Here is a 23,821-nt window from a genome sequence, read left to right as displayed (position 1 = left end):
GACATGGTAACAGAGGAAACAATGACAGCAGCAGTGGTGTCCAATGACATGTTGTGCAGGCAAGTGCCCTCTCATGGGTTCTGGCTGCCTTATATCTGCCTTGCTGGGCTGTTTCATTTACAGGAGTACAGAGTGATTGGTCAGACTCATTTGCATCCTACGTTTCCTCCAATCCCTTTAAACATTCACCAGTGAGTGCATTTGCATGGTTCAAAATTTGAGCATCATGTCAAGTCAACAACCACTTTGCAACATTGTAAATTGTCTCCAACCGACTTTTGCTGGCCACCTGATGGAAAAATTTGAACTGGAAACTCGGCCTCCATGACAACCAGCATGCATTTAGGCCATAATACTTGTCCCTCATGTGTCCCCTATGTAATTTTACAATCCACACACAGGTACAGTGCGTTTCACACGTACCCCTACGGCACCAGTTACAAAGTGCATTTGACACGTACGTGTACACACTGGTCGTACACGTATGTGTACACACTGGTGGTACACGTACGTGTACCACCAGTGTGTACACGTACGTGTACCACCAGTGTGTACACTTACGTGTACGACAGTGTGTACACGTCCGTGTATGACCAGTGTGTACACGACCAGTGTGTACATGTATGTGTATGACCAGTGTGTACACGTACGTGTACGTATGTGTACGACCAGTGTGTACACGTACGTGTACTACCGTAGTACACGTACGTGTACACACTGGTCGTACACGTACGTGTAGGACCAGTGTGTACATGTACGTGTACGACCAGTGTGTACAACGTACGTGTACACACTGGTCGTACACGTACGTGTACACACTCATCGTACGTACGTGTACGACCAGTGTGTACACGTACGTGTACGACCAGTGTGTACACGTACGTCAGTGTGTACACGTACGTATACCACCAGTGTGCACACGTACGTTGTACATGTACGTGTACGACCAGTGTGTACACTCACGTGTACGACCAGTGTGTACACGTACCACCAGTGTACCACCAGTGTGTACACGTACGTGTACGAGCAGTGTGTACACGTACATGTACTACCGTAGTACACGTCCGTGTACTACCATTGTACACGTATGTGTACACACTGGTCGTACAGGTACATGTGTACGGTCCGTACACACACACGTACTCCTACGCCAACACCAATATAGTGATACGGACCGTACACACGCCCTCAGAGCGTGTGTACGGTGCGTTTCACATATTCCACTGGTGATAGGAGGTGCACATGAAAGGAATAGAGGTCTCAGACTCACACAAGGCTGTACATCAAGTCATTGTCAGTGCAGTCCTTCTTGTGCAGGGCCTAAGTGTGTCAGGCAGTGATATGGCACATGTCTCCTCATGTTTTTGCACAATAGATAGGTGATGACCTGTGTACACATGCCATGTGTGATGGGGCACTATGTGGCACACTTCCCCTTCACATTTTGCACATGTGTGCATGTAGTACAAACGTGTCAAGCACTGCATCACTGGTATGGCACAGTCACCAACACCCGCGACTGTCCCCTGATGCCAGGGACAGGGACACTAACACCTGACATCTCACTACCAGCGTGCCCCGATGTGACTATGTCATGTGTGTCATGTGTTCCCATGAGCTTGCTGCTGGTGTTCCGTCAACTGCATCTGCTGTTGCTGCATCCAACATGTGTCTGTGCGTAGATGGCCATGGCACAAATATACGCACACCATGCCACATGTGGATTCACACGTTACGTGTGTCTGGATGCTTTGAACATGTTCTTTTGACATGAGGACATATCTGCGTCGTCTCCATGTCTGTGTTTTCTTTTTTCACGTGTACCCCTTCATCGCAATGTGTGTGAGCTGCTAATTTTTAATGACATGTGCCCTGTGCGTCTAGCTTGCCGCCAGCTGTCTGTATGAGATGACATCCTTCAAATGCAGATATGTGGATCTATGTCACTCCTGTGATGTCTCTGGCTGTTCACTTACACTAAACATCTTGTTTCAGGGCATGTAATGTAGAACTTGACAATCAACGGTTGTAGCTGGCTCTTCGTACGAGTCTCACCTGGCTGGCATACATGTCCTGGATGTATTGCACAGACCAGACTCTGTATTTAGCAGATGTGTATTAGCTGTTGAATATGTGCTCAGTTTATTGACATTGGTGTTGTAATGTACTCACTCTTCGTTATTCCTTCAAAATTTCTGCAGGGCACAGCCTCTCCCCCGACCAATGCCAGACTTGGGTGCCATGAGGGAACGTGACTGCATAAGACGCTACCGCTTCTCGCAAGAGTTGATTGAGCACTTGACCGCCCGGCTGGAACCACACCTCCAACCGCTACACAGGTATCCTACTGCGCTGACCCCCAAGATGAAGGTGATGGCAGCCCTACATTTTTTTGCCACCGGTACGTTTCAATTCACCATAGCTGATGTTGGTGGCATGTCCCAGGCCATGTTCAGCCGTGTCCTGCATGATGTTTTAGAAGCCATGTTGGAGCACCTGGATGAATTCATCCATTTTCCGACTCGTGAGCAGTTGACAGGTGTCAAGGGTGAGTTCTATGCCCTGGGAGGGATGCCCCATGTAATTGGGTCCATTGATGGGACACATGTGGCTTTGGTACCACCACAGGCACAGGAGGTAGCCTATCGAAACCGAAAACATTATCACTCCATTAATGCCCTTATGGTGTGTCTACCTAACATGCTGATTTCCCATGTCTGTGCACGTTTTCCAGGGTCAGCACACGATGCCTACATCATGAGGCGTAGCAGGGTGCCACAAATGATGCTGCGGCTGCACAACAAACGAGCATCTCTTGTTGGTGGGTATACTCTGTTTGTCCTGTATTTAGCGGTATCTTTGTATCTTACAGCATCTCCTGACCCACTTCTTTACACGATGTTTCCATGTAAGGGACTCGGGCTATCCCAACATGCCATGGCTGATGACGCCTCTCCGCAACCCCAAAACAGCTGCAGATCACCGTTACAACAACACCCATGGGCAGACCAGGCGAGTGATTGAGAGGACGTTTGGCCTCCTGAAGAGCCGATTCTGGTGCCTTCACAAGACAGGCAGCTCCCTCCCATATGCACCGGTAAAGGTCTGCAAAATCTTCATCGTGTGCTGCATGCTGCACAACATGGCAGTGGAGAAAGCTGTGCCACTCATCCTGGATCCGGATGAGCAGGAACATCCACCCGTGGAGGATGAAGGGCTTGGTCACGAGGCAAGTGAGGAGCAGGAGGAGGAGGAGGACATCCAGAGTCAGCTCATACGCAACTTCTTCTCATAATGGTGAGTCCCTGGGTCTGAGTGTGCACGCTTTGAGCCTTGTGTGGCATGTGTTGCAATGTGTGTGTCCAGCTGACTGTATGCTAAGTAACTTAGAGCTGTGTGTTCTGATGTGTCACTCGAGTGATTATGTCATTCCACACATTGTAGCTGAGACAGTAAATTTAAAACTAGCATGGTGACAACCTTATTCCTGTAAGTAAATGACCATGCATGCGGTTGACTATCTTTTCACTGACTTCTTGTGTGTCTGTCATCCCCAGGTAGTTGCGCATGCTGTCTGCTCGTGGCATCGTTGGGCTCCTGCTATTCCTCATGAGTATTGCAATGTGTGCTGAATCAGCATTACATGCACGGACATGGTGAAAAGTCTCCTTTGGGTAAGGATTGCAGCAAGGCATTTTGGGTGTGGTAGTTGTTTGGAATGTGTGGGCACTCCTCCTGTGCAGATTTTGTTACTATGCATACATGTCGACTCACCCTGGGGCACATAACATGTAGCATGACTCCCATTAATTGATAGTCACCCTATGTGACAGTCATCTGTAATGGGATTGTGGATTGTGATGAAGGCATCAATGTGTGTAAAACTTCCCTCTGAAACATACGGGAGGCTACGGGTGGACATAGTGTGGGACATCCCCATAAGAGGCTCGGCCTTCAGTTTCCTGATCCGGTGTCAGTCATCTTTGGTGATTGTGCATCCATTGTCTCTGGGTGTGCCATGGAAAACCGGACACTCCTTCCTTTACATACGCCTGTTGCAGTTGTCCTTTCTGACATCCTTGTCTTTGTGTGCAACTTGTGGCATATTTTCCAGGACATGCCGCCTACTGCTGCAGCCCCTGCAGCAAGGGCACACAGAATTTCCGGATTTGGCAACACACATGCCTCAAAGATGCTCCTCCCTTCCTCCCTCCACCCATTCATTTGGCTGTCATCAGCTTGTCTGTGCCACTGTTGCGGCCACGCGGTGCCAAAGGCTGGACCGTCTGCACATGCAACGTGCACATTGCACGACCCTCAGGTCCTTGCATGACCCACATCACACTACAGTCTGATGTTGCAGCCACCCTCCAAGCAATGTCCATCCGCATATCTACCGCCTGCTCTCAGGCATACACTAAGCGCACACACAACACCTTTGCATGATGAGTGTGCAACTCCGACTGCCTACACAGCGCTGCCACGCCTTCCAGGCCCTGTCACACCAACCAGGTCATGTCTCTCCTACTCCCCACCGGCTATGTACCCCAGCAAGGCCATGGGAGTGGGACTCAAGGCTTCTGCATATAGTATGGTGTCGTTGTCTGGCACATGGCACAGGAATCATCTCTCAGCGTGTCAATCTACAATGTGTCCAGGACCCCCCTCACCACCATCACATTCGCACAGCACCTCATCATCAGCTCATATGCCATTGACAGCCAGGTGCTCCTCACCCTCACCAAAGACACCGACATTGCCAGTTCCAATATTCAAGAATGCATGAGATCCATTGATGAATGGCTGAACATCAGCCACCTGAGGCTAGACTTGTACAGGACTGAGGTAATCATCTGCGGATTGTCCCCTTACAGCTGGGTAAACTGCTTGTGTCCCACCCGCAAGAGCCCTGCACAAGCACCCAGTGGGCACACACACAAGATGGTGTGCATCATGTATTGCTCGCTCACATTTGCCATGCTAATCACCAGCATCTGTACCTCAGGCTGCAACACCCTCTGCATTATGCACATGATCCACAGATAGATCCACTCCAAGGAAAGACAGACCATCCCCCAGGTCCACGACAACATCCGTGTCAAATACTGCCCTGCCCTCTACGGAGCAAGTACATCCAAACTCCCGGGAAACTTGTACACATCCAGGGTGCATCTGCACACCTCAGCTTCAACATCCGGCGCCCCAGCCACATCACCGTCCAGCAGAGATAGCTGCAATGGATCACTGTCTGCTGGAGGATGACCTTCAGACTTCCCACCCACACTCAGGAGGCAGGCCACAACTCCGACCCCAAACCAACCTTGTACCACTGTCATCCGAGACCCCGTTGGGCCATCTCCGTGCATCCAACCTTGCCCTGGCCACCATTCTTCACATCCACCGTACTCCAGCATGCAGGACATAGTTCTCCCACCTGGCAAAACATACCTGGGACTCCCTCCCGGGAACCTCCACATGAGCCATGACCACTACGCCTTAATGATACTCTTCCAAATAGGTCTGTCCGCACAGTATTGCAAGCCCCCCCTCAGCAGCTTGAGGCCATCACAGGTGAGTATTGTGCTCCATGTCTGCATTGAATGATACATTGTGACCCATGTGTGTCCTGTACCAGACTCAGATCCCCGGGTATGGCTGGGTGGAGTTAGTTCAACACTCAGGCATATTTTGACATTTACACACACATATGTTGTGGACGAATGCAAAATGACTTCCACATCTCATTAAAAAAAAAAAAATCTTTTTATTTGCGGTGGGGTACGTGTTTTGGTAGATAAAATAAGGTGCTCTACCGGGTGCATGGAATCCAAAGTTCACAGGGGAAGATGGTATCCTTGGCATTTGAAGTCATCAGAGTCCAGACAACAGTGTTGGTCATCATTGGTCAGACTGTGACCAGCAAGTCCATGTGGCAGAGAATGTCATTGGATGTGGTGCTGCTGTTGCGCCAGAGGGCCAGGTGCCAGGCCAGGTGACCTGGGAGATGTGGATGGTCAGCTGCCTCTCACGGTCTTTTCCGTGGACGACCCACCTTCCTCCAGGGACCCTCAGATGCAGGACTTAAAGATGTTTGGGACGCACCGTCAGACGAATCCTCCTCCTCCTCCTCCCTCCCTGTGGCTGGTGCTGGTCTGCGCCTGGTGTCACAGGGAGGGTTGCCCATGTTATCGGCGATCCGACGGAGTGAATGGCTTATGTCCCTTTGCACCGCCAGGAGCTCAGCCAGTCTTGCCTCCATCCGTCCTTGGTGTTGTTGTTGACTGGCATGTTGCTCGGCCTGCAGGTTCTTCATCTCGTCGAGGGTCCCCTTCATCTCTGTGAGGCTCCCCACTACCTGGCTGATGCCCCTGGTGTCACGCCGGTATGTGTCCAGGATGTGGCGTATGTGTGACATACCGGTTCCCTCAGCTGGCTGGTCAGGTTCGCACCTCTGCCTGCCTCCACTCCCACCACCCCTGCCCACACGAGCCTGGCCTGCCGTCGTGGGCACATCGGGTCTACGGGACCCCTGAGGGATGGCATTTGCGGGGTTGCCTGCCTCCTCCTGGGTGCCCGGAGAACCTTGTCCCTCCTGGTCAGACTGGCTCTGTTGTTCAGTGCGAGCAGGGCTCCTGGGTGTCTCCTGGGATGTGGCAGGAATGGGGGTGGTGGTTGGCACAGATGTACCTGAAGTAGGTGCTGCAGGGGCTTGGGCACCAGAGGGTCCAGGTTGGTCGGGGTCATCCACGGAGTGGTGAGAGTCGTCGCTGCCGGTGGGATCATCTTCACGCCGAGCCTGGGACTGTGATTGTTCTCCCCCATTGTTGGGGGGAGATCCATGACGTTGCCCTGTGTGTGAGAGAGAGACAATGTCAATGCTCTTTCATGCGACATCCATGTTTCATACATATTCAAGTTGGCACAGTTCCTCCAGGTAGTTGGATGTGCCTAGCATTCCTCTCAATGTCCACTTGTGGATGGGTATGTTGCGGGGGACAGATTGATAGTGTTTGACCTGTAGAATTGTGGCTAGGATGCTTATTTGGCTATGGATTGATCTTGATGTGTCACATGTCCATTGTGAGAGTGGGTAAATCCGTTGCCTGCCCCAGGGGTGTGTGCTTGTGTAAGGGAGGGGTTGTGACCGGGCCTGCTGTTGTGTGTAGTGTGATTTGTCATTGGGTCTCCCAGGTGATGTGTCTGTCCCCTCATGGTACATGCTGGCATGACAGTGAGTGTGAGCTCCTGTGCTAGATATCAGAGCTTGTGGAGTTGGTGTTTGAGTGTACAGTGGTCACAGGAGGGCCTTGTGCTGCATACAGCAGGGCCAAGTGTCAGCTACCTTGTCAGTACTTTGCCAGTCCCTGTGCCTTGGGCATGGTGCATGGGTATATACCTAGGCCATATAGGCTGAGGGCATTGGTGTCTGCTTCTGAGTGTCACAATGTGTTTTGTGAGGCCCATCCTCCCAGCATCCCGGACATCCAGTCTTGGGTTTGTGGTTCGTGTAGCCTGGGACATGGCATGGCCTTGCTTTGTGAATGGGGCATGGATATGTTAGTGGCATGAGCGTGCTTTTTGAGTGTGGTTGTGTCCGGTGAGGGCTTGGGGTAGTTGCGTGCATTTGGTGTATTTGAGGTGTGGATGCCATTGCCCCCATGATACGTAAGTAGTTTGTGTACTCACCAGGCTCTGCGACTCCTTCGACTCCGTGTACTCCCACCGGCAGAAGCAGGGCCATCACCTTCTCCTCCCAGGGATGGTAATGTACGGGTCTGCGGGGCAGCCCACCTCCAGTGATGTTGCTCTGGGCGTATTCCTCGTTCATTTTCCGCTTGACTGCCCTGCGCAGATCGTACCACCTGGCTTGGCATTCATGCCTGGTCCTTCGGATGGGCGCAACAGCATTCACCTTATCGACGATCCTCTGCCACAGGCTAGTTTTTTGGGCTATGCTGGTCTGTCTGACCAATGTTCCAAACAGCTCTTGCTCGACTCTGATGACTTCGTTGACAAGGAGGTCCAGCTCCACCCTTGTGAACTTTGGATTCTTGTCTGTGGGCATGGTGTGGGGTGTGGGTGTGGATGGTTGTGGGTGTGTGGGTGTGAATGTGACGGTGTGTGTGTGAATGTGAAGAGGGGGTGTTTGTGAAGGAGGTTGTGTGAAGGTGTGTAAGTTAAGGTGTAGTTAAGGTGTAAGTAAGGTGCAGTTGTTTGTCTGTGGGGTCTGGCAGCAGTGGGTCTGTTGCAAAGGCTCATGGGTTGTGTGTGTGGGCCCTTTTTATTGGTCCATTTGTGGGTGTGGCTGGGTTTGAATTTTTGGTGTGTGTGTTAGAAGAGGTGGTTGTGATTTTGGGCCTTTGTTTGCCTGTTTGGATGTGCCAGGTCAGTCATTGAGATGTATTTTGTCATGTAGACGTGTTTTGTGGTGTTGTGCGAGTCGAATTGACCCTCCTTGTGCTGTTTTACAGTGTCCTGGTTCTGTACAAGTCTTTTTCGCGTAGGTTAGGTCTGTACATACGCGATGCTGGGTGAGGGTGCTGGGGTACGGTGTTGGGGTACGATGCGTACAGGTACGGTGCTGGGGTACGGGCCTGGGGTACGGTGCATACAGGTACAGGGCTGGGGTACGGGCATGGGTGCGGCGCGTACAGGTGCGGGGATGGGGTACGTGCCTGGGGTATGGTGCGTACAGGTACGGGGCTGGGGTACATGCCTGGGGTGTGGCACGTACAGGTGCGGGGCTGGGGTATGGGCCTGGGGTACGGTGCTTGCAGGTACGGGGCTGGGGTACATGCCTGGGGTGCAGCGTATACAGGTGCGGGGCTGGGGCTGGGGTACGGACCTGGGGTACGGTGCGTACAGGTACAGGGCTGGGGTACGCACCTGGGGTGCGGTGCGTACAGTTGCGGGGCTGGGGTACGGTCCTGGGTACGGTGCGTACAGGTACGGGGCTGGGTATACGGGCCTGGGTTGAGGCATGTACAGTTGCGGGGCTGGGGTACGGTCCTGGGGTACGGTGCGTACAGGTACGGGGCTGGGGTACGTGCCTTGGGTGCGGCACGTACAGGTGCGGGGCTGGGGTACGGGCCTGGGGTACGGTGCGTACAGGTACGGGGCTGTGATACGAGCCTGGGGTGCGGCGCGTACAGGTGCGGGGCTGGGGTACGGTCATGGGGTACGGTGCGTACAGGTACGGGGCTGGGGTACGCGCCTGGGGTGCGGCTCGTATAGGTGCGGGCTGGGGTACGGGCCTGGGGTACGGTGCGTACAGGTACGGGGCTGGGATACGGGCCTGGGGTGAGGCGCATACAGGTGCGGGGCTGGGGTACGGTCCAGGGGCACGGTGCGTACAGGTACGGGGCTGGGGTACGTGCCTGGGGTGTGGCGCGTACAGGTGCGGGGCTGGGGTACGGGCCTGGGGTACGGTGCGTACAGGTACGGGGCTGGGGTACAGTGCGGACAGGGGGGGTACGGTGCTGACATATGGGGGTACAGTGCTGACATATGCAGGGGAGGGGGGGCTGTACGACTCGTATCCGGGCACAAGTTTACCCATGTACATGTGTGCTACTGCGTTCGCTCCGTACGGGGCCTTTTACATGCAGTTGTGTATTCGGACGGGTGGTACGGATCGTGCTTGCGCGCTCGGACTTCTGTTTCATGATTTGCACGTAAAAAAGTCCGGCTCCCTCTCGTACACTTTTCCCAACGCTATTCGTATGTATTTTTAACGTACGAATCGTAATTCGCCGGTTGTAGGGCACTTGTACGAATCGTACGTAAAAATATACGGATACGAGTCGTACGCAAATTTTTTTTAACGGAGCGGCACCTACATAAGGAAATTGTGTCATTAATTTTAGGTGTGGGTTGTGGAGTTTCTAGGGGTAAAGGGTGGGAAATAATTTGTTTTTAATCAATTAATAAGTAGATGTTAATTATAAATTAATTAATTGAAAATTAAATATGGAAATTGTGTAATTATTTTTAGGTGCAGGTTGTGGGGTTTCTAGGGGTAAAGAGTGGGAAGTTATTTATTTTTCATTAATTGATAATTAGTTGTTAATTAATAGCATTTCATTAATTGAAAATTAAATATGAGAATTGTGCAATTAATTTTAGTAGTGGGATGTGGGATTTATAGGGGTAAAGGATGGGAAGTTAATTAATGTTTATGTGATTTAATTAGTTTTTTAATTATATTTAGTTAATTGCTAATTCATTATGTTAATTATGGCAGTACATTTTATTTTTAATGTAGATGTGGGTTATGAATTGTGTGGTGTTACAGGGTAGGATAGAAATAAAATAAATCTATGTAATGTTTTTGTTTATAAATCATTTCAAATTAAAAATATTTGTTTGTTTGAAAAATATTTTTATATTTTATTTAATATAATATTTGTAGGCATTTGTGATATGTATTTAACATTATAATATGTTTTTATTTATTTTTAATTTATAATAATAAATATATTTGTATTTTAATTTTTAACATATTTATATATATTTTTACATTTATTTTGTTTTTCAAATATTTGTTGTTGTTGATATTTTGTTAGTTTTTAATTTTGAATTGACTCTAGTGAGAATAGTAATTTTCATACCTCTACAATCCAACGCTTCCCCTACTATTACACTCACTGCAGTGGGAAAAGTAATTTTCACCCTCCTCTATCCAACACTTTCCCTATTGTTGCACTCATTGGAGTGGGAATAGTAATGTTTACCTCTCCGCTATCCAACACTTTCCCTACTTTTGCACTGACTGGAGTGGGAATAGTAATTTTTGCCCCTTCACTGTCCAACACTTTCCCCACTGTTGCACTCATTGGGGTGGGAATAGTAATTTTTACCCCTCCGCTATCCAAAACTTTCCCTACTGTTACACTCACTGGAGTGGGAATATTAATTTTTACCTCGCCGCTATTCAACACTTTCCCTACTGTTGCACTGACTGGACTGGGAATAGTATTTTTTACCCTTCACTATCCAACACTTTCACTACTGTTGCACCGACTGCAGTGGGAATAGTAATTTTTACCCCTCAGCTATCCAACACTTTCCCTACTGTTGCACTGAGTGCAGTTGGAACAGTAAATTTCATCCCTACGCTATCCAACACTTTCCCTACTGTTGCAAGTTTAAATATTTATTTTAATGTTTTAATTATTAATAGATTTTGTTTGTAACATCAGTATATGTATTTATATTTATGTCAGCAGCACCGCCGCAATACACATTTACATGCACAAAGTGCCACGTCGTCCATGCAAATGCCCCCCATGTGCCCCCCACCCCCCAACATCCTGGGGGCCCGCAACGTGCCACCATCTGAGGCAACCGAATGCCTTTCCGTGGCCGCCATGGAAAGGCTGCTTCCCGCTGCCATCCTAATATGGATGGCGGTGTCTAGCAGACACCACTACCATATCAGACCCTTTTCTGCCCGGTCACCTGTGTGACCGGCAGAAAACCGGCGGACAGTCTTTCCGTCCGACGGGGTCCCCCCGCCATATTAATATGGTGGGGGGAAATGGGTAGGAGTGGGGTAAGATGTAGGGCGGATCACCACCGCCTGCATGGCGGTGGCGATCCGCCCTACATCATAAGAGACCCCTATATTTTTTACATCAATATTTTCCCGATATTTTTGTACTTATCTTTATACATATAGGATGTCTATATTTTTGACAACTATATTTATGACTCAACATTGTGGTATGGGGCTATTTTGGTTGTCGATGTTTTGTCAGTGAATAATTGTTTTTTCCAAGTCATGGGCCCGAAATATTCTGAAAAACATTTGACTGCAATGTTTGCAAATCTGACTAGATGGAAGCTAAGTACTATAATGGTAGCACCTGGCCCTTCCTCATAACAAACATGGGCATTTCTGGCAATGCAGGTGAGGAGTAGGTGTGTCCGAGCAATACTCCACCCACTCGCAGAACTGCGTGGAATTTTGCAGTTTTTGGTAACACCACGGAATTCTGTGGAGTGCAACTCCGCCCACGCTTAGTGTAAACTATGAGAGGCATACAGAACAAAGCATCCAGCTGTGGGATGGAAGTTGTGTAGATTTCGGATTTATTGTGTAGAGAATTGATTTGATATTTGCTTAGACTTCAATTAGTGATTTTTCAAATATAGGAAAACCATTATAGTCTAAAATGTGTTTTAGGTGTATTATGTGGCAAGCTACAGCGCTTTTTACCTTCTGGTGAGAAAACATAAAAATATTCTTGATTAAATGATGCCTTTGTTGCACTATCACTCTCATCTTTGAGGGCCTAAATCTCTCAAATTTGGCAGATTTTATTATTACTTAGGACATTCAATGTGTGTAATATTCGAGTGTGAGTGCGTTGAAGAGGTTTCATTCACCCCAGAAAAAATTATTTCCCACTTGTGAGAAAAAATGTACTATCCAATTGCACATTTCTGCAATACTTACTAATGTGGACTGCCCGCTTGAGGAATTTCTGTATCAATACGTGTGCTCCAGTAGCAGTGCTAGTAGTAAAATGGAACCTTTTGGAAAATGTCTTTGTCACTTCATGGTATCATTGTGAATCCAATAAACGTCAAAAAATTACTCCACACATAGGAGGAAATCCATGAAGGGTAGATTTGTAGTATTAAAAGCAATGTTTAGAAAATTAAGAATTAGTTAGGTACTGGGAGTTGAAAGAGAATACAGGGAGTGTTGATGTGTTCAGTGTTAATTGTGAACAATTCAATGCACTCCAGTGCAAGTGTCTACAAAATGATTATGTGTCTAGCTATGACAATGAAGGCTTATTCTTCTACTTTCTTAGTGTTCCTGGGTATTTTTCAGGTTACCTCTCATGCACTTCTGCACTCTGCACGTCTTTTGAAATTTCAATGGGCTGGAAAATAACTGTTCCTAAACATATATAAAATAGGCAAAATTCATGTTAATTAAATGTTTGGGTTTTTAAACACAGGTTATAACAGTACTGGAATTTCTGAGAACACTTGCACCAGCACACCTGGATGATTTCAAAGTCAATTCTCATATGTTCTCGTCGAGATTACAGTATTGCGGAGTGAGTTTTAGTGAGATGGGTGCATAGCTGTGTAATTGGATTCTGAGGGTAATCGGCATCTGATCACTCAGACTAGAGATGTTCTTGGGATAATTTCAATGGAAAACCTGCAATTCTTGCAAATGGATAAAACATAATTTAAAATGTATGTTTATTGTTACCCAAATAAATGGGACCAATTATATTGACCTTGGAAGGATGCCAGATCGACTTGAGCTGCTGATATTTAAACGAACAATTATGCGATTGCGAGCTCAAATACAGATTACTGCACATGCATTAGTCCACTGGCCCATCATAGAGAGGGAATATATATATATATATATATACATTATCTACTGGCGGTCGCCAGTAGATAGTTATAGTTAGGACCGTGTTTCCATAGGAAATCTGCAACATTCTATTTTGAATAACTTTGGCGCCGATTGACGAATCCTCGCAAAATTTTCAAAATAGGTGGGGCGCTCCGCTCCTTCCCTGAAAGTCTTGGGGGGATTCGTCAAGCGGGGGCTGAGAAAAAGGGGGGGTCCCAAAACACGTTTTCCCCATGCATTTTTCCATAGGACCTTTAGTCCAAGCTGCAGCCCGAACGGCTGAACAGAATTACTTGAAATTTGGCAGAGAGGTAGTCCTCAGGTCAGGGATGTGCCTTTTGCAGGTCTGGTGTAAATCTGTTCAGTATTTCCTGAGAAAATAGCATTTAAATCAATATATATATCTATAGGCGCGCTCCGAGCGCGTACCGTAAGCTTACCGTACGCGCACGCTGCCGTGCGCGAGCGCGATTCTGATTGGTTGTTAGATCTTAGTAAACATTTGAATCGGTCGAAACCAGGAAGTGTCGGCCGCCATTTTGTCTCTCGCAGTCTGAGGGGGTGAAAAACAAAGGTGGATAACGTGAAAAGGGGGCAGGCTGGACAGTTCCTGACCCCCTAGCCTTGGTCAGGGGGTCCCAGAAGGACCCCCAAGGGCAAAAATGTATTTTAATTTTTTACAAAAAATCGCAGAGTGCATGTAGCGTACGCGCACGGTAGAAACGGAAAAATTCCGCGAACCACGTAACGTGGGCGCGCGGTGCGCACGGTCGCGCACGGTGAAAAAACTTTAAAAAAATAAATAAATACATAACTTAGCATTTAAAAAAACGTACAAATTCACTGAAAAAACCATAGGTTTCACACACGTTATAGTTAGGAATTAGCATTTAAAAAACCTTGCAAATTCACTTAAAAAACCATAGGTTTCACACATGTTATAGTTAGCTGGGCATTTCACTCGTGAAAAAGCATTGAAATTTCCACGTTATAGTTAGTGCAGGTAACTATAACTCACGCGACCGCAATCCTCTGTTGATGCTAATACTGTATTTAGACACTTATTTACCCATGTCTTCTTCCATTAATTTTTAGCTATACATATATTACAAATATTCTTTTTTCAGAAAAACACATATGTCATCAGTGATGTAATATCTGATGTCATCAGCAGAGGATTGCGGTCGCGTGAGTTATAGTTGCCTGCACTAACTATAACGTGGAAATTTCAATGGTTTTTCACGAGTGAAATGCCCAGCTAACTATAACATGTGTGAAACCTATGGTTTTTTAAGTGAATATATATATATATATATATATATATATATATATATATATATATATATATATATTCACTTAAATAACCATAGGTTTCACACATGTTATAGTTAGGTGGACATTTCACTCGTAAAAAACCAATGACATTCCACCGTTATAGTTAGTTCAGATAACTATAACTCGCGCGCCCGCAATCCAGTGCTCATGACGTCACATATTTCATCACTCATGACATGGTCAGTGGCATCACTCATGACATCACTGATGACATCATCCTTGTGATAGTGTGGCGGTCGCGCGAGTTATAGTTATCTGAACTAACTATAACGGTGGAATTTCATTGGTTTTTTACGAGTGAAATGTCCACCTAACTATAACATGTGTGAAACCTATGGTTTTTTAAGTGAATTTGCAAGGTTTTTTAAATGCTAATTCCTAACTATAACGTGCCTGAAACCTATGTTTTTTTAAGTGAATTTGTACGGTTTTTTAAATGCTAATTTTTTTTTTAATTATTTTTTTTCTTAGGGTTTTTCACCGTGCGCGCACGGTGTGCGCACGGTGCGCACACCGTGCACGCTCCCTGCAATTTTAAAAAAAATAATAATTTTTGTTCACCCTACGGGGTCAGGAAATCTCTACCCTGCCCCCTTTTCACGTTCCCCACCTCTCTTTTTCACTCTCGCAACCCACAACAAACAAAATGGGGGCCGACACTACCTGATTTCGACCGATTCGAACGTTGACTTACATGTAACCACCAATCAGAATTACGCTCGCGCATGTTAGGGTGCGCGCACGGTGCGCGGCTATAGATATGTATGTGCTTTTAAATGCAATTTTCTCAGGAACTACTGAACAGATTGACTCCATATATGCAAAAGGCACTTCCCTGACCTGAGGACTACCTCTCTGCCACATTTCAAGTAATTCTGTTCAGCCGTTCGGGCTGTACCTTCGACTAAAGGTCCTATGGGAAAATGCATGGGGAAAACACATTTTGGGACCCCCCTTTTTTCTCGGCCCCCGCTTGACGAATCCCCTCGAGACTTTCAGGGTAGGAGCTGAGCGGAGCGCCCCATTAGTTTTGAAAATGTCCCGAGGATTCGTCAACCGGCGCCAAAGTTATTCAAAATAGAATTTTCAGATTTCCTATGGAAACACGGTCCTAACTATAACTATCTACTGGCGACTGCCAGTAGATAATATATATATATATATATGTGTGTGTGTGTGTGTGTGTATGCTTTATTCGATGAGTATGACAATTTTATATCACTACGTATGTAGTATTTTCGTTGATATACCATGGTTATTTTCTTTCATTCTTGTCTTTGTATTCTGTTTCAGTAGTTCATAAAATCTTTAATAAGTTATGTAAACAGCTTCGGCAAAAAGTTCTACAGAAATTGCATAGACAAATAAATAGCCATAAATAAATAGACCTGTATAGGTTATAATATAATAAGTTATAATTACCTGAACAAACAACCCCAGCATCCTCTCCATGGTGGCAGTTATGCTTCCCCAAGAAAGGAGCAGCACATTCCATCAAGGAAGACTCATTTCCTCTGCAGTTCACATCATCCAACCATATAGGCCCTGTGCCTTCTCCAAAGAAGGCACGAGCAGGAGCAGACAGTGCTGCACCACATCCTAGTTCTCGGCAAACCACCTGAGCATTGTTCAGACCCCAATGGTCATCGCAAACGGTTCCCCAAGTGTTTTGATGGAAGACCTCCACCCGGCCAGCACAGCGACCTGGTCCATTTACAAGGTTCAGACCCAAACGTTCTGTGGAGGAAATGGAATGGATTAAGCTCTAGGTGGAATCCACAGCCATATGCTAATACTTACAACTGAAACAGGTGCAATACCAGACACTATGCAACACAACTTACCACAGTGGTTTATTATTAAAACTGAAATCCAATTTTAGTTAACCCCTAAAATATTTCCTGCATGACATTGTTTATATTTGCAAGGAGACAATTTATTTCAGAATCGGATTACTCTTCCTTTCCAACTTCTTGGCAACAGATAATGTGGCATATGAAAAAGGGTACTTACCTGTAACACCAGTTCTTTATCCAGGGTATCATCATTAAATCATAAACACTTTGGGGTAGATTTATGAAAAAGTCACCCAACACAGAAATACAACTTGCTGTGCGACAGAGAGAGTGCAGGAATGCACCATACCTACTAAGAAATTGAGCATTCCTGCTCGCTCCCTGCTCTGGTGGAATGACTGCTGCCTAACTTCAATGCAGGCACCCTTCCACCATGGTGCATGGGTGCCTGTGTTCCAGGTAGGATTGTTTTTGTGCATGAATAGATACCCTCCTGAAAAAAGATATTTTCCTCATTTAGGGGCCCATTAGTATGGTGGGTGGTCGAAATTATAGCGGTGCTGGGACGGCCCGCCAGACGTGCGGCGGTCCCGCACCACTGATTAGGATGCGACCGCCACCCTGGCAGTCACATTCCGCTACCATGACATTGTGGCGGGTGATGCAGCACCCGCCGCAATGCCAAAATGCCATGTTGTGCATTGCCATGCACAACGTGGTAGGCACCACGCGGTGCCGGCCACCTTGTGCATGGCAATGTAGGGGGTACCATAGGTACCCCCCAAGTGCAGCCCCCCGGGGGCCTGCAAAGGGCCCCCAAAGCAATTCCCGCCAGCCTTTCATGGAAAGGCCTTTGAGACCACCCATCCTAATATGGATGGTGGTGCCTGGTAGGCACCACCACCATATTAGTGCCCAAGTCCGCCCGGCCGGCAATCGTGACGATTGCCGACCGGCGGAAAAGCAGCTGACGCACTTTGCATCCGCCCCGATTCCCCGCGCCATATTAATATGGTGGGGGGAAATCAGGTTGTGACGGCGGGCGGATAGCCATCGCCGGCTGGGCAGTGGCGATCCGCCCGCCATTATAATGAACCCCTAAGTATCTGTTGGGAAGGCGTACCATCATCTGGGAATGTGTAAAAATCCATGGATGGATGCATGCATAGAACGCCTTCCCAATGCAGAGAAACGCAACACAGCGATTTGCACTACCTTGTCTTACTCAGGACTTAAAAAGCCTCACAGAGCTCCACAAGGAGGCTTTGCGTGCCTTAGTAAATCTCACTTTAGCCCTTTTGTTGCCTTGCGTGATGTTAAGGCAATACAAGTGCTTTGTAAATAAGGCTCTGAATATTTCCACCTTTGCTCATTTTTGAGTAACAAGATCATACGGCACGGATTCAACATATAAATACCACATACTTGTCAAATTTTCAAGAATTCCAGATTGCATATATATTATCCAATTTACATGCAATAATTGTAGTTTACATAAATGTGAATCAGCATGCTAATGGCTATTCTGAAAACATGGTTTATTTGGGACTTGACTTCTTTAGACAAAAAGCAAGTACATGTACATACCACGGTCCTACCCCTTGTGAAGAAATCCAATTTGGATCCTTCCAATTGGTCCAATTATACACCTCTTTCTCTGCTCTCCATCCTGTCCAAAATCATAGAAAAACATGTTTGCAAATCACTCTCTGCTTTTGTAGAGTTGTCTACATCAGTCAGGGTTCAGAGTAGGACACAGTACGGAATCTGCCCTACTTGGGGTCACAAAACATCTCAGAATGAGATGACAGTACTGATATTACTTGATCTTAGTGCTGCCTTTGATACAGTGCCCCATGATACGCTCCTATTGAGACTGGCACATTTGGGGCTCCAGGGAATGGCACTTTTCTGGATGTTCTCTTTTAGAAAGGGTCGAACTTCCTTAGTCCCCTCTGGCAGCGCCTCCTCACGTGTCATGCATTGACCTCTGGGGTCACTCAAGAATCAGCCCTAAACCCGGCACTTTTCAACATCTATTTTCGCCCCCCCTGGCCGACCTGGTTGAATGCTGCCATCTTACTTTATTCTCCTATGCGGATGATGATACTCATATCATCTTCTCTCTATCATCATCTAAGGACCATAATTCTGTGTCCTTGAATGCCTGCCTGGCCAAGTACCCTTATGGCAAAACAACAGCTTGCTGAAACTTAATGAAGATAAGACTGAGGTTGGGGTGCTCGGAAAGAAACCATCCCTTAGGGGATCACAGCGCTGGCCAGACGCTCTGAGCGATATCCCTGTCCCGGCACTTGAAGTCAAGAATATTGGCTTTTTAGTAGACACTAAGCTTTCCATGAAGCTTCATGTGACAAAGGTATCTGTGTCCTCTTTTGTTACCCTAAAATGTCTACGGAAATGTATCTGGCTACTCCCCGTTTATGCCCAAGAACTGTTACCCCGGCACTTATTTTATCCAAATTGGATTCGGGCGACATCCTTTACTTAGGGTCTGACAAAGCCTCCATGAGACTAATGCAGGCGGTGCAGAATGCAGCCGCCAAGCTAATTTAAAGCCTGCCTAAACATGCACCAGTTACATCCGTGAGCTTCACTGGCTCAAGGTAGAGAAACACGTCCAGTCTAAGGCCTTGTGCTACGTGTAAAAAAGCAAGGGCAGGGAATGCCCCCCACCTTATTACTGGCCTGATAGAACCCCATCAGCCTGCTTGCTCTATGCGCTCCAACAACCTCTCCATGTGCATTGTTCCTAGGATCAAACAGATTCGCATAGGAGGTCGTTCCTTTTCGCACCTCAGCCCCAAGCTGTGGAATGCTTTACCAGAACACCTGAGATTCTGTACATTGCTGCACACAACCAAAGGCTTGGATGTTCTAAACTAGCTTGTCCTGGTGTAACCCTACCTGTTACTAAAAGTGCTGGCAAACCAAGAGTGGGCAGCTGTCACGCTATGTAAGCATATTAAAAATAATATACATCTGTACTGCAAGCTGTATTACATCGCCCTGTTAGTGGCAATCCTCTAAGTGAGTGGTTCTCAACCTGCGGTCAGGGGACACCTGGGGGGTCTGCAAATCCTACTCAGGGGCTCAGCGATTATTTAGAAAAATAAATACTACTAACAGATTAGTAAATTATATGTAAATTAAGATGCAAAATGTAAAGTTGAACAATTAAAAAAAAAATCTGTAAATGTGAAGGATTTTGAAATTGGATGCTTAATGTTTAGTTATTATCCTCAGATTGATTCGTGGGAGCAGTGCAAGTGCATCAAGCAAGATATATTATCATCATAATTTGTGTATTTGTTTGATGAATGCGTGTGTATGCATTTTTGTGTATAATTTTATTGTTCAAATTATCGATAATGCTTAGGCCGTGGTCCTTGGCTTCCAGTAATGATAAGGCGGGGGTCCCCAGATTACCAGATTCCAATAATGATTCAGTGGGGGTAACAGGATTCCAGTAATGTTTAAGTAGGGATCCAGAGGAGTCAAAAGGATAGGAACCACTGCTCTAAGGCTATCCCATAAAATGCAAGCAACATATGCTGCCAACTGTCATTAAATAGTTTGCAGCAAATGAAATGCCACATTTCAAGTACATATTTAATAAGAAAAATAAAAAACTGAGAAAATGTCATAAAGTACGAGAATCAAATGAGACTTGTTGAATGTAAGCGTTGTTGCCTGTGCCTCCACAAACATGCAAGGTACAACATAAAACGAATCACAGAGGTTCCTCTAGTCATGCAATTTTCCAGTGACATTTGCACCAATTTACACATGCAAATTTGCTATTTACAACGACTGACCAGTCGAAAGACAGCATTTGCTTTAACCATCTAGGTCAATTTTACACTTGCTAGTTGGTAAACATGTTATCTAGTGCTCAGTCTTGTTCAAGTAGTGGTGTGAAACTATAATCTGGCTCAAATGATTTCTAGTCCGGATATGAAAGTTAAAATATACATTCGATTTGTTTTTAAGTAGCCTCGGATTGCATATGACTTTATTATGTCGCTTTTTGTACAATATTTTTTTAACTTTAGACAGGCACACCATGCACAGACAGTCCTTTATGTCTTTCCAACTCTTTGTCAATAGTATTTATTTGTTTAAATAATATGTGCCGGTGATCAGTTTTTCTCATAAACCCATAGCTGGCGCTAGCAAAGGTCAGGGTTGACCACAGCAACAGAGATCCCTGGAATTTGGCAAAGTCTGATGAGAAAATGTAAGTGCCAGTCCCCTTAAGCGAGTGCCTTAGGGCGCCACCTACAACCAGTGGCCACCTACAACCAGTGGCTCAAGTTAAGCACCGGATAATAAACAAGGCACGATCAAGGGAACAGATGTGATCCATATAGTTAAAACAGCCACTGAAAAAGTCAATAGGTCTGGGTTTAATGTTCTTAAGTATGCATACAGAGATATGCACAAATGCACGCAGGCTATTTGTGACATTGTGTCCTGCAAACTGACTTGGCAGTTTTTCGTTCCCAAACTAGTGGTGCCACGAAGCACAGCATGCTAGGACAATAAAAACAGGGCCCAGACATAGAAGTCACAGGAAGAGGTATGCTACACAGAGACACAGCACAGACAGTGTGGGGTCTATTATGATGGCCCCGGGAAATGGGACTGCCCACTAAGGGTGCGGCGGTCCCGCATGGACGATTAGGATGCGCCCGCCACACTGGCGGGCGCATCCCGCATTTTTTGTATTGCGGCGGGCGGCGCTGTCAGCAGCACCAGTCGCAATACAAAAAAGGCATGTGCGCATTTGCATGCACAACGTGGCAGGCACCAGGCATTGCCTGCCACGTCGTCTATGCAAATGCAGGAGGGTTACCGTAGGTACCCCCATGTGCCCCCCCAACATCCTGGGGGCCCGTTGCTCAGGAAACCGCATGCCTTTCCATGGCGGATGCTTCCCGCTGCCTTCCTAATATGGATGGCGGTGTCGAGCAGACACCGCCACCATATCAGGCCTATTTTCCGCCCGGTCACCTGTGTGACCGGCGGAAAACCGGCAGACGGTCTTTCTGTCCACAGGGGTCCCCACCGCGTTAATAATATGGCAGGGGGAAATGGGTTGCGGGCAGGGTATGATGTAGGGCGGATTGCCACCAGCCGCATGGCGGTGGCGATCCGCCCTACATCATAATAGACCCACCCCTCTGTGTTTATTTATATGTCTTTGGATGCTTTCGCACTTTCAAGCAAGACCTTTTTTTGTACATAATACCATCTATTAGTAGATTTTAAGTTCTGTTCATAGCAAGTTTTATTAGGATCTAATACTGAGGTAGAGTTGCATACATGTCACAGGTTAGTCCCAGGCGACCCCAGTGCATCATGGTAAATACAGATCACGGCAGCCCATAATTTACAATTTTCTTTCTGGTTTCTCGAGTGTTGAAGTGCAGCCCGTGCTACTAGTCTTTGACACCAGTGTTTCGTTCTTCTGAGCCCTTCGGAAGGGCAAAGTGTCCTTTAAGGTGAAATCGACCAGCTACTTAGTATCTGTGGATAAGTGTAAAATAATTCCAGGTGCAGACTCCTTGCTCCGGAAACAATCCTCCGCTCCCCCAAGTGGCGGGAGCCTGTATATACTTTGCTAGGGTGCGGAGTCCCACACTGGTCACAGGTCTGTCCCAGTCCTCGCCACTGCATCATGGTATATGCAGTTCAGGGCAGTCTATAACTTACAAGTTTACTTGTGGTTGCTTGAGTGTTGAATCACAGCCGGTGCTGTTACCCCCTGACACTGTGTGTCAATGATTTCAACTTCATTTTGATGATTAAGTCTAGAGATGCAATCTCTCATTGGCCCAGACCTGTGTCTTTCATAAGAACTTGTACTCTGAGTTACTGTATGAAAAGAGAAACGGTAAAATAAATCTCTGAAACAGAAAGCACTTCTCTTTTTAATATTTGAAGCCGTTTACCGCTGTTTGGGAGATGTGGAGGCACTACCTGGCCCCTAGCATATCAAATTAATTTTAATTATTTATCTTTTTGAATGTGTACTCCACTGTAGATAATTACTACCTTAATCCCAGTGTCCCTGGTCAAGGTCGGGGCAGAGGGATCAAAATACATCACTGCCCTTGGGCAAGTTTGGCGGGAATAAAGGGCAACAAATATCCACGCTATTCTTGGGCAAAGCAGACCAACACTATGATTACTTACCAGTATCTTCATCACTCTTAGTACTCCTCATCCTTGTCACAGTCATTACATTTGAAGAACTTCCACCTTCAGAATAGGAAAAATGCAGAAGAATTCTGAGAGAAATCTGCATCCACCTTCCTGGGTGGTATAAAAAGGTTAGCCTTCCCAGAATCCTCCTGGTAAATCCAAGCTATGTCAAAAGCCAAGAAAGGAAGGGGGAGGGATTGTAATGAATGTGACAAGTTCAAGTGGGGCTAAGTGTAATGAAGATTACTGATAAGTAATCTGGGTATTGCCTCTACGTCCCCGTCCCAGTTATTACTTTTGAGAAATACGAAAGAATATGCTGGACTACAGATCTCGTGTATGGAAACACCCTGTAACTCAGCCCACAAAGCAGGAATTACTTCTGCTAGTCTACCTTGTATGTGATCTTGTTCAGAGACCATTTAATCGCACTTGTATGATCGTAGCTTTTAAGCATATCCTCAAAGTAATTGTTGTCACTTTTCTCCCTCTTCCTGCTTGACCAAATTTCACAATCACTTAATCAGACTTCCTGAAACCATGTGACTTGTGGAGGGAGCTCTTTTAATATCCGATGTATGTAAAGCATGTTTCTCTCCTAGAGATAGTGAAAGAAAGACAGAATCACTGCTTGCGCAGAATGGACAGAGGAATTAATTTTAGGAATAAAGGAAGGATCTGGTCTCAAGGTTATTCTATCCTCAACAACTCTCATGAAAGGCGGACCAAATAGTAAAGCGGAAAGTTCACCAACTCTACCTGCAGAAGTTATAACCACCAAGAACGAAACTTGGTAGGAAAGCAATTTCGGATCTACTTCCTCTGGAAATTCAAATGGAAGTCCCTGCAGAGATTTCAGAACTGCAGGAAGAGTCTAAGAAGAAGAAGAAGAACGAAGGGAAGGTTTTGTGATGGAAAAACCTTCACAAATTCTATTCACTAATGAATCGATCTCCTTCTGAGGTTCTGAAAATTCTTTGAATGCTTTATAGCAAACCATTGTGACTTTAAAGTAGAAATAGAGAGATTAAATTGAAAAGCATCCACCAGACATTGTAAGACTGAAGAA

The 23,821-nt window shown here is 46.4% G+C and overlaps 1 protein-coding gene across 3 annotated transcripts in view; it reads right to left on the bottom strand.

Annotated features, from left to right (window-relative positions):
* LOC146809756 (scavenger receptor cysteine-rich domain-containing group B protein-like) overlaps window positions 1-23,821 on the bottom strand; it is a 450,060-nt gene that overhangs the window by 198,215 nt on the left and 228,024 nt on the right. For all 3 annotated transcript variants that reach the window (XM_085616608.1, XM_085616607.1, XM_085616609.1), the window contains exon 8: window positions 16,148-16,462. In XM_085616608.1, the coding sequence (XP_085472734.1) occupies window positions 16,148-16,462 (315 nt within the window). The remainder of the gene's footprint in view (window positions 1-16,147; window positions 16,463-23,821) is intronic.

This window comes from Triturus cristatus, chromosome 7, assembly GCF_964204655.1.
Source record: "Triturus cristatus chromosome 7, aTriCri1.1, whole genome shotgun sequence".
NCBI lineage: Eukaryota > Metazoa > Chordata > Amphibia > Caudata > Salamandridae > Triturus > Triturus cristatus.
The sequence above is the reverse complement of the archived record's forward strand: the minus strand, read 5'-3'. Positions and strand labels throughout refer to the sequence as shown.